The sequence below is a fragment of the Coffea arabica genome, chromosome 2e (genome assembly GCF_036785885.1).
Source record: "Coffea arabica cultivar ET-39 chromosome 2e, Coffea Arabica ET-39 HiFi, whole genome shotgun sequence".
NCBI classification, from domain to species: domain Eukaryota; kingdom Viridiplantae; phylum Streptophyta; class Magnoliopsida; order Gentianales; family Rubiaceae; genus Coffea; species Coffea arabica.
Window position 1 is genome coordinate 18930415 of NC_092313.1, and position 19499 is coordinate 18949913.

Here is a 19499-nt window from a genome sequence, read left to right on the forward strand (position 1 = left end):
GCAAATTAGTTTTGTTGGGGCACATGCGTCCGGGGATCCATTGGCCAGACAAACGAGGAAAGATATTCCCGTCATTCCTTTTCATGTTCTCTCCCCTCCAATCACTCGGGGCCCCAACAGATGACCTTTCCCACAACAACACAACCTCACATTGATCAAACCTATAGACATATCTCTCTTTGGTGAGAATCATGTGGGTCTTGTCCTAATGTGTCAAAAGAACATCCTAATCACTCTTTTCAACAAAAGACAATAATTACATGCCAAATTGACAAGCCATATTGTCCAGCCTCCGGAGAACTCCACTGAGGCTTAGTGCGCATACCCCAAAAAAAACAAAGGACAAAAAAAAAAAAAGAAGGCCAACACCAGGCCCCAAGCAGCCACCATGGAACAAAAAGGGAAAAGCCCTAGAAAAACATATTGAACAAGCAGGTGTAAGTCGAGTTGCGTGCTGTAAAAGATGCATTTGGTTTTTCTTTCTAAAATGTGGGAACTACGCATCCCAAACAGTGTTTTAAAAAAATGTACATTGCATACAACAAGAAACGCGAATTTATTATATCCCAAAAACTGCAAAAAAAAAAAAAAAAAAAAAAAAAAGAAAACAAAAAGAATGTAACAAGAATCCCTACCCTTTTCCCTTCTTAGAAAAAAATAGTTATGGCAGGAAAAGTAGAAACAGGAGTATCTAATATCTATACTTTGATTCTAATGAAAATCCAAAAGGTGACTTCGCATATGTATATCAGGCATTTCAGCATTTACTTGCTGTAATTTATACAGACTTTCAGTATCCTCCTAGATCAGGTTGCATGAAGATGAAAGAGATTTATCACCTAGCGACGTCATGGCAACTGTTAATAGGACGTCTCAATGTTGATAGAATATCTGAGAACTGAGGACGCTTTTCCGGACAGTTATTCCAGCACTTCATCATCAGAGCCCTAAGTATTTGGGGGCAGTCCTTCGGGATATCAGGTCTAAGCCCACATGCAGCTATTCCAACAGCGGCTTGCACTGGTGAATAAGCAGAATAGGCAATCTCACCAGTAACCATTTCCCATAATACCATCCCAAAGCTATACACGTTACTCATTGATGTCTCTGTGACACCCTCTGGATCACCTGAAATTATCTGTGATGCCGAATTGCAAATTAAGTAACATCATCAACATGACTTCCATCATTATATTAACAAACTCCATTCTCTTCTTGGTTTTCTTCTCTCTTTAGGTCCCCATTCAATTTTCTTTGGGAAATTTCATGTCAAGAAAGATGCCTTTAGAAAAGCTTACTTTTACATTAAATTAGTCAGGTGATCTGAAGGATCTAAAGCCCAAGCTGTTGAGTAGGAAGCTATGTTTAATTCAGCAGTTATACATGTAGGCAGCAAATCGATTCAAAAGTGTTTTTCTAGAAACTCTTAGCTTGACTAAGATCGGAAGAAGAAGAGTTTTATCCCCAACAAACCAATCACTTTCCTCTTTCCCAGGCCCAAGAGCAATGAAACGTTAACAAGTATCAGGAAACAAATTCTACTTTGCAAACATTTTGTTCAAGGATATGAACTACAGGTTCATGAAATTTAGTTAATCATTTATTTCAGTTTAATGAGGCGAGGATGTCAAAGGCCTAAAATCAAAAGTTTCAGGGTCCAAAGTAGGTTACCAGCATGGTAGGATGGAATATAATAAACACTAGGGGAGATTATTGCCCAACACTCCCAGCCTCCACTAATGATGAGAGAGAGAAACAGTAAAGCTAGATTAAAGCTACTTTACTTCTGCTTAGCTAAAGTCTTAAAGGCAAACAACCTCTTAACGTGGAAAGCAAAATTATCATGAAAACATGTTACGCATGCACAAAACAATAATGAAGGGATAATTGACATAAAGTTCTCATTAAGTGGACAGAACCGCAAAAGCCTAACATACACTGAATATAACTATATTCTTGAAAGAGCAACACTCGAGAACAAAAAGTTTCCACGGTAGAAATCCTTCCTTTACATGAAGAATTTTGGTTGCTGCAGGTTTTCCAAGGTAATGTTCTGCTTAGGTACTATGAAGGGCAAGATTTTCTGTAAAGAAAGCATACTTTATTTTATGGGCTAGTTTGTGCTTTCACTAATAAACTAACATTTTGAAACGGTCAATCAAATAGTGAAGTAAGCTAAATATCAATAAATTAGAGAAGATCAGCTAATCTGGCACCACTAAGTCACAGTTCAACAACAGTTCAGCATAGGATCAAAAGGAAAAGTTTGGTCCTCATCCTTACTTGAAACTACTTATTTGCTTTAGAATTTCTGCACTACTGTACTTGAACCAGAAACAGAATACCTAATCAAACCATCAAATAAGTAGCTGGCCTTTTGAGGATACCCAACAATCAATGGAATTCTCTTGCTTCAGGAGAACAAATAATGAAAAGTATCTACAGTATACAGTGGGTTATAAGGGTCTGCAAATATGCATAAAGTCCTTTGTGGTTACTAACAAAAACATTATTTTACTTTTTCATATTTATGTTTCTGTTTTACCATTTCTTTTATAACACGACAGTTGGACAATCTAGATTTGTAGGATGATTCCCATCTTCCACAAATTTCTCAAGACCTGTTAATAATTTGATTACAACATGAATTTATATGCATGTCTATTTATATGCATGTGTTGGAAAAAAGAAAAAATAGAAAAAAAGAAAGTTAATACCATACAAACCTCAGGAGCTAGCCACCTGTAACCATCAGTTTCATACTCCATAGCCTCACCAGTACTTTTGCAAGCTGCCACTATTCCCATATCCCCCAAACAAGAATTTCCATGTTTGTCTAACAAAATCCGCTGGGTATTGAGGTCCCTATATGCTACACCATGATCATTCATGAACTTGATTCCCTCTGCTACATCAGCAGCAATCCTCATAATTTCCCTAGTATGAAGCTTCTTGTTCTTTGACATCAAATCCTGAACTGATCCGCCTTCCATCAACTTAGTCACAACACATAACCCGTGATTTTCATCAATACAAACACCATAAAAATGCAAAATGTTCTTGTGCCCACAAGTCATTAACTCCAATAAATCCTCTCGAAGCTCGAAGTCATATGCATTCCCCTTATCACATCCCTTGAGCGTCTCAATCCCAACTCTTTTGCCCTTATAAACCCCCTTAAATGTAGTAGCCCCAATCTGATCAATAAACTCAAGATTATCAGTACTTAGTAACCACTTCCTGATCTCATTGCCTCCTGATTGCACTGTCTGCCATTCATCAACCGAAACTACAATGGAAGTAGTTGGTAAAGGCACTCGTAACTGAACCTTAGGACTGCCATTCTCAATCCCATTGCTATAACTCTGCTCCACACAATCTTCATCCGTCTCTCCAAACTCTCTACCCCTTGCATTATCCTCCTGACAGCCGCAAAGCCCAAAGGACAGCTTCATGGAGGTACTTTTTGGCTTCTTCAGAGCTACTTTAAGTGCACTTTCAATCTGGGTTTTGAACAATTTTTCTTGCCCAGATTGAACCAATAGCATGACAATTCCCAATGTCAATCCCTTCCTCTCAAAGATCTGAACTTTCTTGCAACAAATGGAAGCACTATCAAGTGCACCCGACATTGCTGGCCATGAAAGTGGAGAGTTACATGCAAATGTCAGCTTGACTACTGACCCATTAGCCTCATCATCAGACACCTCTTGTGTCATTAAAGCTGGCTGGTCCTCCGTTATTGATTGCTCTACCAATTTCATATGCAGAAACACATCCTTCATTTCAAATCCAGCTTGTGCGTAGCTATTAAAATTGCATAAGAAACATAATTGTCAAAACAAAAGAAATGTAAACATAGGAGCAGGATATTTAACTTTAGGTTCTGAACCTGTCTGGTAGAGAATCATAATGCTTGCGAATGTTGGAAACAAGCTTTTCAGGGAGTTGACTACCAGGATAAAGCTGAGTTAAGCTCCGTACAACAGTGGCCCAAACGTGCTTTCGGCCATTTTCACCACGACTAATCTGTGTCGACGAGGGCAGATCACGGACCAAGTCAAGGTTAAGGGAGTTCTTGAAAGAGGCAATAGCCTCAGACACATTGCGGCTCAGCCTCTGCAGTCGCTTCTGCATTGTGGAAGAGTCTCTAAAAGCTCCTCCACTGGAGGTTGCAGGATTGGAGTTTCCTGGAGGAGCTTCGGATCTGTCCTGGGTTCTCATCAAAACTTGCTCCACCATGTCCTCATCTGCACTAGCTCGACTAGTCCAGCATTCTAAAGCTGCAGCCATGGCTTTTGGACAAGCTACCGGATCAGGGGTCAGTCAGTCCAACCAGTAGAACTGGAACTAAAAGCCTGATGGCATCAGTATCGTGGCGTAAGCATAGACATGTAAGAATTTAAAAGAAAAATTTTAGAACACGCACAGAAAAATAATAAGAACATAATTTTTTCAGTAAAAAAATTGAATGGACATTTGGAAATACTTTTTCTGTCTTTTTGTTTTCACACTTTCTGCAAATTAGACCCCTAAAAATGATGAGCCGAAGAATATAAAAAACAAACTCACTTTCTGTTCTACTTGCAAACCAACATAAATTTTAAATTTTAAAGGTAACAGCTCTTCCTACATGTGTATCTCAAATCTAATCAAGTCTAAAATGAGCTATTCAATAGTTGCATCAAATCAATTTGAGACATAAAAAATAAGATACATTCTTCAAAAATAATCGAAAATTTTTAAGAGATACAAAAAAAAAAAAAAAAAAAGCAAAACTTAGAAATCAGAAATCAAGCTCACTCACATTTACTCACTTTTCTTGAAAACATAAAGCAAAAAAGGTACCCCCACAAGTGCCTAAAACCCATGCCTTCTTTCTAATTATTTCCAAGGCAAGCAATGGAAATATATTCTCAGAAAGCTTCCAGCACAGTAAACGTGATTCAGAAAACTTCCCACAAAGAAAATGCCAGTAACAAACAGATATAGCAGTAGAAGAAATGTGAGGATAGGGGTGGTCGACTGGTGGGCTAGAGACCGTAATACCTTTCTGCATGTGCTTTTTTAGTGAATTAAAGCTTGAAAAAATTGACAATCCAGTGGGCTTGAGTCATTAAAGTAGCTCCTGGGATCCTTTACTCCGTCATCTAATGGGGAGGGGTGGAGGCGGTTGAGCATTGACTGAACGAACGTGGGATTGTGGGTGTACGGACTGTGATTTGAAGGAGAGTTGGGACTTGGGAGATCTGTGTGGCGAAGTTACTTGTTTTTCCTGGGAAGAGTTAACAATGGCCCAAAAACAAAGAGAGGGAGCGAAAAAGGCCAAAAATGAAAAGGATTTGAGGGTACTTCAACAACGTCGTTTTCAGTCCAAAAGAAAGAAACAAAACATGAAATGGTTTTTGTTCTTTTTTTTTAAATTACTTTTTCTGGGAATTTCCAGGTGACGTGCCTGTCCTAGTTATTCGATAAAGCTCTCCATTGGCCGGTTTTAAGAGGATATTAAATTCGGGTCTACGTGCCGTTTTAAACTGAGCATAATAGCTACAATGTCTACTAAAAAAATTCGCAATACATGCATTTTATGTTGTAGTTATGAACGTGTCTTAGATTGTGATCAAAATTGAAATTGAAGTTACTTGTCTGAATTCTTGAGGTCGGTCATCTGGATAAAATGTTTTGAGCTCAATCTTCCAAAGAAATGGCGTTTGTTCCTAACCGTAGGACGATTATCTTCTCTTGGTGAAGGCTGCATGTGATTCTTCTTGAAGAAGGTTTCAAGTTTGCATATTAGCATTAGATATTGAAACTCGTATGTCTGTTAACCCCTTTTTCCTTTTTTTTTTTTTTGGTGGGTAAATGTGAATGGCTGAAACCACATTGTCATTGTTTTTTTATTTTTTTTCCTTCTTTTTGGTGGGTTTTTTTGGGGGGAGCGGGTTGAGGGGGGGGGGAATATATAAATATATGTATATATGAAAATAGTTATTTTAATTAGAGTTGTCTCTCACTCGTATATGATATGCCTAATTGAAGAAAATTAACGGGTTATGAGTCATTTGGATTTTACCCATATTAAATTTTTTATTGTGTGTTTAAAAATTATCTCTAATTTTAAAATAATTTTAAAAAATAACTAATCTTATCTTAATGATATCCAAAATAACTAATTTTATGTTAATAATATATGTTTTCTATCAAATTATTACATTGAACTGTACTAAAACCTTTTTCAAATCACAATTATTAAAATCTTACATATTCCATAAATTACTTCCTTTTACCACAATATCATTGATTGGTGTTCAAATTGTTCATCATATCTTCTCTTAATTTTGAATTAACCTAGTAAAAAAAAATTAACTGTTACATCGACAGATTTACCAATATTGTTGATTTATTGATGAAAAAAACGGATTACTAGATCTTTTCTACTTAATTAAATATGAATATATACTTCTAGGTTTATGGTCATTATAAAAATTTAAATTATCTAAAATAATATTTATAAAAAATAATATCTATCAAGTTTTTGATACGAAATACATTCTTTGATGTATAATATTATATTATAGTGAAAGTATGTAAACAAATTATTTAAAATTAGTAAATAATTGAGCATTTAAAATACATTAATTTTTTAAAGTTAATATGAATGAACATGTAGGATTGTTGTTAATTTAAGTATTTAAATTATTCATATTTGTATAAATTCACAATAAATAAATAAAAAGACCATGCTAAGGCATAGGTAAAATTCTAGTAATTGCTTACGTTAATTAATGGGATAATTTCAAATACCTCAGTTCCCCTAAGATTTTTGACTGTTTAACCTCCTTCGAAACCAATTTTCTTGTAACAATTTAGTCCAATTAAAAAAAGCTAACAATAAAAAAATAATTTTAGATGTGAAAAGATTTGTTTATGTCAAAAGTGCCCCTCAACTATTATATTAGTTAGATTAAATATTTGATCTAACTAGTTAATTTACTTATGGGGCCATTACTATACGTGGTGAATAAAAAATGTCAATTATCCATAACAAAAAATAACAACTTCCAAAATTTAACAAAACATTTTTTCCCATACCTTAAGATTCTTGCTATCACCATAATTATAAGAAAAATTAACTCAATTGAAATCTCTTTATTTTTTTATTCCTTTTATTTATCCAGTGCATAAATTGGAAAAAAATGATGCCTAGTATTGGATCCCCTTTTAGATGCCAAATTAGATTTTTTTTTTTAATTTCAAATTATGGTCAATTTAGTCTGTACACTGTATAATTGTTTCTCATGTCTAAATCCTTTAATTTATCAACCGCATTACATATGATTTCTTTTATTTGTCAAGTATATAAAAATTTAAAAAGTTACACCTAATATTGACTCTACGTTTAGATGGCAAATTAATTAACTTTTTACAATCCAAACTATGGTTAATGTAGTTAGCAAAATTTTAACTCTTTTCCTTCACATATAGTATGTGTAATTATCCTAAATGATAAGGGTAATAAAGTCATTTAGCCATTAGTGATGTAAGCATTGGGTTTTGACTGACAAGGGATGTAAGTAAAATTTTTAAAACCTCAGGGGAGGGTAGTGAAATTGTCAAAAACCTCAAGGAAGGTTTCTAAAATTATCCCTGAATTATTCCCATCCACTTTTAACTTTAGGAAGATTAACTAGGAAGATTAACTTTAGGGCTAGTGTGAATTCATGCCCAATGGCGGCTTGGGCTTGGACTCCCATCTTTTCAAAGGAGAAAAGCTTACTAACACGGAATAAAAGTTACAGTAGTATTAATCAAGACTTAGCCTCAACATTGCTTTATTTACATGGAGTGGAGCGACGTGTGGTGCATGCGGAGCGACTCAAAAAGTCTGGTAATATTTTGATAGATTCAGAGCAAAACAGGTTCGAGTCTTGTTTCAGAGCAAAACATGAGGACTTTGGCTTTGGCAAGTCTTGTTACCTATGAGTCTTGTTATCTTCGGGGTGGCACAGGTTCGAGTCTGGCCTCACATACCGCCTGGGTGCTCTTGGGGGGCGGGGTACTTCAGGCGCAGGGGATTAGTCGGGTCGCCTTCGGGTCTTGACCCGGACACCCCTGTGTTGACAAAAAAAAAAAAAAAAAAAAGTCTGGTTACCTATGAAAAGAAATCCCAAACAACAGTTTAGGCTGCTAGTATGGGCTACATGGTTCCTGAACGTGCCATCACAGGCAAATCCGGTAAAGAAACTGATGATCCAGAGCATTGGAGTTGTATGTAGCATTGGAAAGAGCTTGGGGAAATGACAAAGGAACGAAAGTCAAGAAAACATGGTTGAACGGGTTTTGGCCCTCGTGGAATGGCAAATCCTGTTGCATCTGCTGCACCAGAAACTCCATTTAGAATTCACTGGGGAGGAAATGGAACACTTGATGTATGATTGTTGGCCTTTGATGTGTGCTCATAATATCCGGCCTTGAGTTATCAAATTGACTCTGTGCTTCATTTTGAAGCTCCACTGCCAATTCTTCCATCTGGTGTCCCTGTCCCAAGTCCCAACACAGTGCACCCCATCTCATTGCCAAGAACACCACAATATATCCGCAGCATGCAGATATTTCTGACAGCAGCCAAATCCAATTGTCATCCTATACCTCATTACGCCAACTCTTCACAGTTGACTTCAAGTGTCGAACCATATTCACCTCAGGCATCAATTTTTATTACTGGTTAGACTGGTTTGCAGTTGCGTAAAACCGTGTTCAAGGACCTGCAAATCACTCGTATTTTTTTCAATTTTATCGTAGTGTGACAGCGATAATAATTTCCCAGGACCAAATCATTTTAGAAACAGTACAGTGATCGAACAGCATAAGCATTGCAGAGGAGTTGGACAGGCTAAGACCTTCCACGTTCATGAAGAAAAAGAGATGTTGGTTATGAAACTCTGTTGCAGCGACAGCATTGACCTTGATCACCAGTAGAAATAGAAGAACCTTTGCATAGATTTAGAAGTTAGCCATTCGTAACTAGAAAATTATAGCTTTGAACAATACAAAGGTTATCAATTCAAGAAAGAACAATTATTTTGTTGAAAAGTCTTGGAGGACTACTTGAACACACGAAGTATATGACCTACTAAGATTGTTTCTCAGGTATATATTTACAGTTTAATTAGACAGAGCAACCCCCAGACTTGACCAACCCATGGCTGTGGTCATTCTTCTGAAGATCTTTTTCTTCTTTCTTCTCAGATTTCGTGATGCATTTGCATTGTACTTCAACCTTTTTGCAATCAGTCAATATCATACAAATCGCTTCATAAATGCTACAGGAGATGCTTATATCTCAAACCAAGGCATCCAAGTCACTCCAGGACGTGTTGGGCAATAAATCAGGAAGAGCCACCTATGTTAAGCCTCCGCATTTGTGGGACAAGGCTTCAGGAATTTTAACAGATTTCATCACTTATTTCACCTTTACCATCGACTCAGAAGGTAGCAGCAGCTATGCTGATGGACTTGCTTTCTTCTTGGCTCCTTTTAATTCCAGCTGTAGCTACAGAAGGTAGTGGCCCTGGGCTTAGAGCTGGTGGTAATATGGCAGAAAATAACACTGCTGATCCGTTCGTTGCTGTGGAATTCGATACTTTTCCAAATTATTGGGACCGTTCCATCACCCATGTAGGCATCAACATCAACTCTATGAAATCTGTTAATACTACAATATGGTGGAACAACATAACGTTAGGAGCGGTAAATGATGCATGGATTAGTTAGAATGCTCCTTCCAGGAATCTTGCAGTTACTTTCACTGGTTTATATGATAACAAAATCACACAAGACAGCCCAAACTATGTGGTTGATTTGAGGGTTTACTTGCCAGAATTGGCTACTTTTGGCTTCTCAGCAGCCACAGGAGCTTTGTTTGAGAAGAACAATGTCAAGTTTTGGGAATTCATTTCCAGTTTGCGAGTTGGCATGTATCGTTAAGAGCCAACACCAAGCCCCAGTCAAATTCTAAATACAGTATTCACTCGGAAAAAGAAAAGCAAGGCAGCACTTGTCATTGGATTGAGTGTTCGTTCGCCTGTTCTAATTCTTGGATTGACTCTATTTAGTTGTGTTGGGTGGAAGAAAAGCAAGAAGAAACAGGATCATTCCCATGACCTGTTCATGGATAACGAAATCGAAAAGGGCAGCAGGCCTAAGAAGTTCACATACAATGAATTGGCACGTGCAACAAACAACTTTGACGAAGGGAAGAAGCTAGGAGAAGGGCGGTTTACAGAGGTTTCTTGGGAGATGAAAATTCGTATGAAGCAGTCAAAAAAGTCTCCAGAGGATCTAAACAATGGCTAAAGGAGTATGCCTCAGAAGTCAGAAGTGAAGATCATCAGTCAATTAAGGCATAGAAACTTGGTGCAACTAACTGGTTGGTGCCATGACAAGGAACAGCTACTACTAGTTTACGAGTACATGCCAAATGGCAGCTTGGATTCCCCTCTTTTCAAAGAAACTTTACAATTGAAGTGGAAATTGCGCAAGGTATGGCGTCAGTTTTGCTATACTTGCACAAAGAATGGGGACAGTGTGTGGTGCATAGGGACATAAAATCAAGTAACGTCATGCTGGATTCCAGTTTCAATCCAAAACTTGGCGATTTCGGGTTAGCTAGACTTGTTGATCATGGAAAAGGATCGCAGACAACAGTTTTGCAGGAAGAATGGGGTACATGGCTCCTGAATGTGTCATCAAAGGGAAGGCTAGTAAGGAATCAGACGTTTTTAGCTTTGGAATGATAGCACTGAAAATAGCATGCGGTAGAAGGCCGATCAATGCCAGAGTACAGGAAGATCAAGTAAGAACTGTGGAGTGGGTTGGCCTGGGACCTCTATGGACGGGGAATGTTATTTGAAGCAATAGATCCGAAACTAAGCAGAGATTTTGATGAACAAGAAATGGAGAGATTGATGGTTGTTGCACTCTGGTGTGCTCATTCCTGACAGTATCTGGAGGCCTTCAATTAGGCAAGCTATTCATGTACTAAACTTTGAAGCTGAATAGCCAATTCTCCCATCGAAGATGCCAGTTCCAACATATCTTGCTCCAACCATCAATAATATAATATATTCACCGAACAGGGCCAGCAGCAATCATCTTCGAGCTACATTTTCAATACTAATTGGAAATTCGTATGTGAAAACATGTTAGTGAATGTGGAAAAACTCAACATTTAACAAAAATACGATCCTAAAAGGACGCATTACCTCATGCAAGCATTCTCTGTGACTAAGCAAGGAAACTTGGTAACTTATAGCGAATGCTGATATGAATTATGTATAGCTGCTTTCACAGCCAAATGTTCATCCTGGATGCAGAACAAAATGGCAGAGGACAGAGTCAACCTTAAAACTGAAGCCCAAAAAGAGCCTCGGAAGAAAGATAAAGAATACTTGATATCAAAACTCTCATCAGAGCGCACTAAAGATGGCAATATGCGCTTGTGCCCTAGGAAATGCCACGCAAGAGAAAGTTTCAATCTAAGCAGCCTGGAAAAGCATGTCAAGCACACAGCCAAAAGCCACAGTTAAAATAGTTACAGCCAAAAGAAAATTGAGACATCTATTTGTTCAAACGAGACAGTAAATCCATGTCGGAAACAAAATTACTACTGGACTTGACAAGCCAGGGGAACAAAAGAGCCGCGGAAAAGTCAAAAAAAAAAAAAAAGAAAAAAGATGAGTGCTCAAATTATCTACTTCAACATTACATTCATCTACAACCAGCGGATGCCATCTTCAGGCTATATTTCCAGGACTGATTTCTCAAATCTCCTCATCTTGTATTGCTCTTTCATCGTCTGCATTACATTTCCGGAACTTGCTTAGATTGGTCTTCAAAATGTGGTGGTTTTGTTCACCATATGTCAAAATAGGACTGAATTCTTTTTGCTGCAAATAAAACGTCCTGCAGATTGAACTCGTGAACCTTGAGCCCTCCCTGGGGATTGGGGAAAGTGTGGAAGATATTATTATATGTTACTAATTGTGTTCTGTGTAGCCATATGTCACTCATCTCTTTTGGTCAAGGACATAGACATCTTCATAGCTAGATTGGGTATGTCAGAAACTCTGGTTGCACCTCCTCCATTAATGATTAATATGCCTTGTAGAAAAGTTCGACACTAATTAAAAAGTGTTAGATCCTTGTCATAAAAGCCCAAAAACAATTCCTGTTGTTATTCACATTATTCAGTTTACCATTTTGTTGTGTTTTATCAGCTATCTTCAGCTGCTGCTGCTTGCGGCCGGCAAAACAACTTTGAACAACTTTTGTGTTTAGTTCTTTTCCACTCTTTTATTTAATGGTACAGGAATTGTGGACTGTCTGAAGTGGTTGAGTTTTTGCCTAAGGATTGGGGGGAACGCATCATCGATGCATTTTACGCGATTTCACAATTCACAGCAGCAGCTTGTTTTAAAGAATGAATTAGTTTTTAGCCTTCGGGTGAAAGGTAAGGGCAGGGATCTAACCTAAAAAGAATCTCTTTCTCGTGTTCTATAGGGCACTGAATTTCTTGCTTCAAGCATTCCAATCGGCTACGCAGTCACAACTTTCTTTGAAGAAAAACAATAGTGCCAATGCAGTAAACAAAACTTTTACTCCAATTGTCACCAACTTTCACGTCAAGCTCATACGTCTATTTTTTTCCCATCCCATCTGATCTGATCTGGGCGGTAAACAGTAGCATTACTTCAAAACCAAACGGAAGCAAATAAGATTTTAAAATATATATATATATATATCTTCTCCACCTAAAATCAGCCCCATCCAAAAGGAAAAAAAAAAAGAAAAAAAAAAAAGGCGAAGAAGAAGATGAAGAAAAAGAGCTTCATGCTCTCATGTTTTGAAATTTTGCTCCATAACATTCGGACAGGACTTTATTACATGCATGCATGCATTCGTCCAAAGTATATTTTCTCTTAATTTGTTGTTTCAGCCTCTTTATTTCTATCAGTTTCTCCTTTTTTTTTTTCCTCTGATATAATTATGAGAAAATTCTTCTTCCTTCTCCACACATACTATCTTGTTTGGTCTTCTACATATTCTTTTGCTCCTTACAAATAGATAGTCAGTCCCCTGCAAGGCTACAAGACAATTTGTAAGGTCAAATCAAACTCGGAAATGCATTTAGGCTTTTGTTGAAGCTGGCTTCAACTGCCAAAGCTTGCTTCATATGTGACCAATCTGTGTAAATTCATTTACACCGTTACAGACTTTTGTTTAGCTTAAGGAGTCAACATTCAGCAAATAAAACGTCTTTGAACCAATCGAGGCCGGCCCTTTAAGCCCAGCAATTTTGACTAAACGACAGCCTCTAATCAAGCCTGCTTTGGTAAATTAAAAACCTTCCTCAATTAATTCACCATATCTCACTATTGTGCTGAAATCTATTTTATTTCACCACACATTACATACTCTGTTTTTTAATTTTTTTTCTGTTTTTAATTTTTTTTTAAAGGTTAACTTACATTATGCAAATGCACTCCACAGTCCATCCTTCTTCGGTTACTACTAAAATAACTTTTTGTATTCCCTAACATCATTAGAGTATCAATCTTCAAGGTATCTAAGTACAATTTGCCATTCTTTAGTGTTAAATCCTAGATAATTAGCCTTGGCAACGTGAAATTGGTACTCTCAATATTCCTAATTTGCCCATGATGCTTCGGCCGCCAATGCCACACATGCCCCTGATCCATATCGAACGGCACTTTCAGCAGAGCAACCAAGAAACAAAATAACGTTTGAGTTCGTGCACTCCTCTGATAACTACCCTTTCTCCTCGATCGTTGTGCCTCTTCTCAGTTCCCATCCCCCAGACGCACACTCCCCATTTCTCCTACCACGCAGCCCGCTCTCAGTTTTTTCATAGCTCAATCTGTTTTCTAAAGCAATTGAAGCTTTGTTAAGCACATGTTACAAATTCCATTTGAATTAATTTAAGAATCCCACAACACCTATATGCAGATTCTTAGTCACCTCTGCTTCTTACTAGTTTTCTGCTCTGTTCTTGAATTACGTAAGAGGGTTTTGCAGTATTTTCTGGGGTTTGTTTTGATGGATTCTCTTACTTGTCTTAGCTCGTACTTGAAGCAATTGAGTTGTAATTCAGAGTTTGGATGTGGGTTTTTGATCTTTTGGAGTTATAAGCAGATTTTAAAAGTATTAGGACTGTTTCTATTATTGGGTTTTGGGCTGAAATTAATAAAGTTCAGATTTTTATGCGATTCTGGTGGAAAGTCAGGTTCTTCGAGGAAGGGGATTTGTGAAACTCATGGTTTCGATGTGAAATGCAGTTCAAAAATTTCATCTTGCAAATTTAAGCCACTGAAGCATGTGCATGATTCAGGTTCCCCTGTAATAGACAAATTGGAAAAAACCAAGCTTTTGAATTGTGACGCTGATGGTCAGTATGAGGCCACCAATGTTTGTAGTGAAGAGTGTAATAAAGATAATGATGATGGCGATGATGATGAAAACGAGCATTGTGATGAAGATAAGGAAGTTGATGTATTGGCACTGAGAAGATTGATCAAGGCTGAAAGGCGCAGAGCAAATTCAGCTCTGTTGGAACTTGAGAAGGAGAGAATGTCATCTGCCACAGTTGTTGAGGAATCAATGGCAATGATTTTGCGCCTGCAAAATGAGAAGAGTTTAATTGAAATGGAATCTAGGCAGTACAGAAGATTGGCTGAGGAGAAGCTGCTTTATGATGACAATGTTATTAGCTCATTGCAGTGGCTTGTAGAGAGGCATGAATCAGAAAGGGCTGTGTTGGAAGACCAGTTGAGATTATGTGAACAAAAATTAAGGCTTTTCATGAAGAGTAATGAAATGGACGAATTCGAAGAGGTTGAGGAATCTGTAAGCTCTTCCAGCGACATTTATGAAGATGCTCTTGATTTGTTTAGTTCTATTGACATGGATTCATCGCAAGAGTAAGCTTTTCAACAGACATTACATTGAAGCCTTGCCTGTTCTGGGTGGGTTCTAACAGCAACTTCAAGAACAAAGTGGACATGCTGGCAGTTTAAAATTGTGGAACCTCTTATAATGTAATCCATGATGCTATTGTATATGCAATTTCGTAAAGACATTTGATACTTAAATACATTTGCATGTTTTAGATTCGGCTTGCTCTTCATCATCTCTGTTCTATCTTCCCCTTTTTTCTCTTTGGGATTTGGAAGCAACTGTGTGTGTCAGCAGATGGAAACAAAATGAAAATGCTTTAATGTCAGCATATTGATTGATGGACAATTATTGGACCAACGAGCACGTTAAATGCTTGCCATCCATCCTGTCATGAATAGGGAGAAATTGTTGTGGTCGGTGGTCCTAACATGTGTTCAGGCACCCTTGGTTTCACATTTTATGACTTATTAAAGGTTGCAGTTGCACTCTCGCTGCACGAGGCACAAAAAATACTTCTCTCCTTTCCTCTTCATTTTCTGATTTTGAAGTTTCAGATTTTGTTTTGTAACATTTCCTTTTCCAACACCCCGCCAAAAACAACCGGGGTGTAGTTCCTTTTGCGTGTCCCTGCATTTGGCTTTCCACCTGCAGCTGTAGTCAGATAATTGGAAGATTGATTTATTTTGTGATTTTGTAATCTTTCTTTTATGATGATATTGAGGCAGATGAGGGCATTTATTGGAAGGCATGTTTATGGGCTTTTCTTGCGCAGACGGAAAATTGCCTCCCATATCATGCTTTATTGTTGTAGAGCTCAGGTTTATGCAGAACAATAAACTCTGCTAAACAAAAGGAAGATTGTGTTTCATTCTAGCATTGGGCAGACCTCTCCTCATAATCATTGGTAAAAAAAAACTACTTTATGACAGAAACTCATGTCGTATTTTTCCCAACTGGATGGAATCCAGATGTTATTCTTCTCTGGCTACTGAATGCAACAGTTGAAGCTGAAGACGCAACGGCCGCTTCAAAGGATCACGGGATTTCTCTATATGTATAATAATGTATCTCCTCCCTGAGGCTAGCTAATAGATTCCCCAACTTAAAAATGTTCATGTCCATGTAGTACACTATCATGGGGTTTTAGATGATCTTGAGTGAAAAAGAATGAATTGCTTTTTCAATTCATTTGTTACGCTGCTGCTGTTTCGCCTTACAGATTGATTATAGTTTCTCTTTTGAACCGATGCATTGGCACATTCCTCTTTCTGTGGGGTTCTGTAATCTCAAACGCCTTTTTTTATCATGATTTTTCCCGTCTGCCTGCCTGAAATTATTGCAAGCAACGTGTCACCTGCAACTGTACACGCCCCTTGGTATTCTCTCTGATTCATTTCTTTTTCTTTTTTCTTTTTTTTCAAAACATTCTTTGCTGTGCTCTGTTTTAAAGCTACACTTATATATTCTAGTAAATTTGTCAAATTTGGACTAAAACACAAACGGCTGTCTGTCACACTATTGGTCCCACGTGCTGTAATGTAACGTCAGGTCAGACATGATGTGAAGGCTAGACCGAGACGAGAGGCTCTAAGAGTGAGGCCACGAGGCCGAGGCCCGAGGGGGCTATGTTTTGGAATATTCCCTCTTCATTTTCCGATTCAAGTATTTTGGCACTTTGTCCTGAGACCACTGAGAATGGAAGAAGAAAACGACTGGCATGCATTATCGTTATGCTCTATCTGCTTGTTTCTGCATTCACTTGCTTTAGCTAACAATCACCAGTTTAAACTTTAAATAAACTAATAATAATAAGTTTCTAAAGCGACGTTCAAATTCTGAAGTCTGCAAGAACGCCCCCCACTTATCACGATTTTCCATTTTAGAACATTTTTGTGGCTCCGCAATGGTGGTGGCAATACATGTTGGAAATTTCTTGGAAAAAATTGACTGTAAATCATGATACTGATAGTTCCAATTCCTGGGCATTATTGGACCGTGATGTTGGATGGCAGGGCTGAGGGCTCTCCTAGTGAAATGAAATCAGACTTAGAAAGGTCATGTCATTTTTTTTTAAAAAAAAAATGTCATCCACCTATTATGTATCAATTATACTTTTATGTTATACTAGAAGTCTGCATTTGGGTTGCTATTTTCATAAATTTTTTTAGAAAAACGTGCTGTAGTGATTTGATATATGTGAGGTAAAAATGTACAAATTGGAAATTATGTTCACGAAAAATGTATAAAATTTTTGAGGAAAAATGGGAAACATATCAGGGTTAATTTGATTGGTGAGAATTCTAAAACGACTAAAAATATGAAATAAGCACTTTTATATTGGTAGACGTAAAAGATATTAAATTCTTAATTAAGGTGAGGGAGGAATGAAAAAAAAAAAGAAGAAGAGAGAGAGAGTGATTGAGTTTGAGATTTGCGCGCAACCAGCAAATATTTCAGTTGGTTAAATTTTAACCACCGGAGCCCAAATAATTCCTCTTGTACAAATTCTGCAAGGACATTGATCATCAAAGGTTCTTTCAGTGGATCTGAAAATCTGTTTGGATTGTAAGTTATTTGGGATTATTTGAGATATTTTTACTGTAGCACTTTTTGTGATGTGATGTATGTGAGATAAAAAGATATTGGGAAGATAAAAAGGTGTATTGAAAATTGTAAAGATGATGTAAGCAAATAAAATTGAGGAAATATGAAGCAATCCAAACAAACCGATAACTAAGGATGGCAACACCCCGCCTCGCTGCCTACTAATTCCCCCTGCCCCGCTTCTCCCTCCGGTATTAATAAAAATTTGTTATATAATTTTATAATAGTTAAATTTTATCAAAAAATCAAGTACTAAAATATCAACATATCACCAAATTATTATTCATTATAATTTCACAATTTAAATTCATAAAAATAATCAAACAAAAGTTATTTGAATACAATCTAACATGATGAAATAAATACAATTAAGGTAGTCAAGTTTTCACTTTTGGCACAAATACAATCACTAATTCATTATTGTGCTTGTGCTTTTTTTTGAGAAAAAAGTGTTATTGTGTTAAGTGTAATTAGGAATTTAGTATAAATGCATTAGTAAATTTAGTATAACTAATTAATAATTTCTATTAGTAGACATATATAATTGTTAGTATAATTGATAATATCAGTTATATTATATATACTAATATACATTATATAATATATATAACTAATAATATCATTATCATAAGTTTGAAATTAATTAAATATTATATATATAATAATATACATATATATTTATATATTTATATATCTATTTTTTTTAGCGGGTGGCTGGGCGAGGAGCGGGGCGGGAGTACTCCCGCCCTATTTCTAAACAAGGGGAAAAAATCCCCCCCCCCCCAAGCGCCCCATTAAACCCCCGTGGAGCGGGTGCCTGCATTGTCATCCCTACGAGTAATTACTACTTGAGTGTGTTTCTATGAACATTCAACCTTTTTTGATTGGCTTATGTTTAAGACAATAGAAAATTATTTCGGAAACGTTTAACATTTCATTGTTTTCTTTGTTATGAAGTAAAACTTATAATTAAGCTGGATGCTGCTTTTGGTGGAGCGGGAATTGTGTGGATTCTACACTCATCAACACAGGAAAATAATACTACGATCATGCATAAAGTTTGTGCAGCACTACGTGATTTTCATAGTAACTTCGTACAGAGAGGGGAGGGCTGGGTTAGGTGGAAGGAATTATAAGTACATAGTTCTAGATTTAAAATCTTCAATTTAAAAAAAAAAGAGTAGTACATTCATATTATAAACATTTGTATATTGTTCTCAAAAAAAAGGTAAAAGTTTAGATTTTGTTTTCCTTTATGCGTAATTTTTTGTAGGGAAATGATATATTCGTGCACATCCTTTAAATTTCTTCCACATCCTTTGTTCTCTTATTAGTACAAAATTTTCACTTAAAGCGTGCGTAATTATCATTGTTTACAATGAAAAAATTATCATTGAAGATGAATGCACGGGTTTCCACCTTCGAATATTTCGATTTTGTTTTGAGTATCTAAGTACAAGTGTACAACAAATAATTTTGGAGAAAAAAATAAAATAGTCCCCTAACTTTTTATTGAATCACCTTTGGTCCTCCAATCTTGATTTGGGACAATGTCGTCCTTCAGTTTTTTTAATTTGATCCCTCCACTTTAATTTGGGATAATGTTCTCAAACCCAAAAAAAAAAAACCTACAAATTGATAAGGGGGAAAATGATTATAATTAAAAAAAGGCAGCCAAACTCTTTTTTTTTTTTTTGGTCAAATAGCAATTCAAATACACTAATCCTACGCTATCCTACTTTAGAATAGTGTGGTCCAATTGGGCGTTGAGATTTTGCAATCAACTTTGATTTTTTGTAAGCAATTTGGTAGGAATATTTATAGCATTTTTTGTCCCTTTCTCCTTAGCTATATTTTGTAAGTTCTTGAGCTTTCTTTTTGGTAACTATATAAAAATATGAATGAACAACTTTGTCCCT

General features: G+C 36.7%; 1 protein-coding gene and 1 pseudogene across 3 annotated transcripts; one reads left to right on the forward strand and one right to left on the reverse strand.

The window, feature by feature from the left end:
- Positions 1–688: 688 nt before the first annotated feature.
- On the reverse strand, positions 689–5335 carry LOC113731604 (uncharacterized). Of its 3 annotated transcripts, none has more exons than XM_027256969.2 (4): positions 5050–5335; positions 3893–4350; positions 2718–3807; positions 689–1138 (listed from the first exon to the last, which is right to left on the reverse strand). In XM_027256969.2, the coding sequence occupies exons 2-4, from the start codon at positions 4291–4293 to the stop codon at positions 836–838; spliced, it is 1794 nt and encodes a 597-aa protein (XP_027112770.1). In that variant the 5' UTR covers positions 4294–4350; positions 5050–5335; the 3' UTR covers positions 689–835. The 3 variants fall into 3 exon arrangements, with proteins under 3 accessions (XP_027112770.1, XP_027112769.1, XP_027112771.1); XM_027256968.2 differs by having other exon boundaries at positions 3893–4358; positions 5050–5334; XM_027256970.2 differs by having other exon boundaries at positions 2727–3807; positions 3893–4358; positions 5050–5333.
- A 3985-nt stretch (positions 5336–9320) lies between these two features.
- On the forward strand, positions 9321–15003 carry LOC113728698 (L-type lectin-domain containing receptor kinase IX.1-like; annotated as a pseudogene).
- Positions 15004–19499: the final 4496 nt, after the last annotated feature.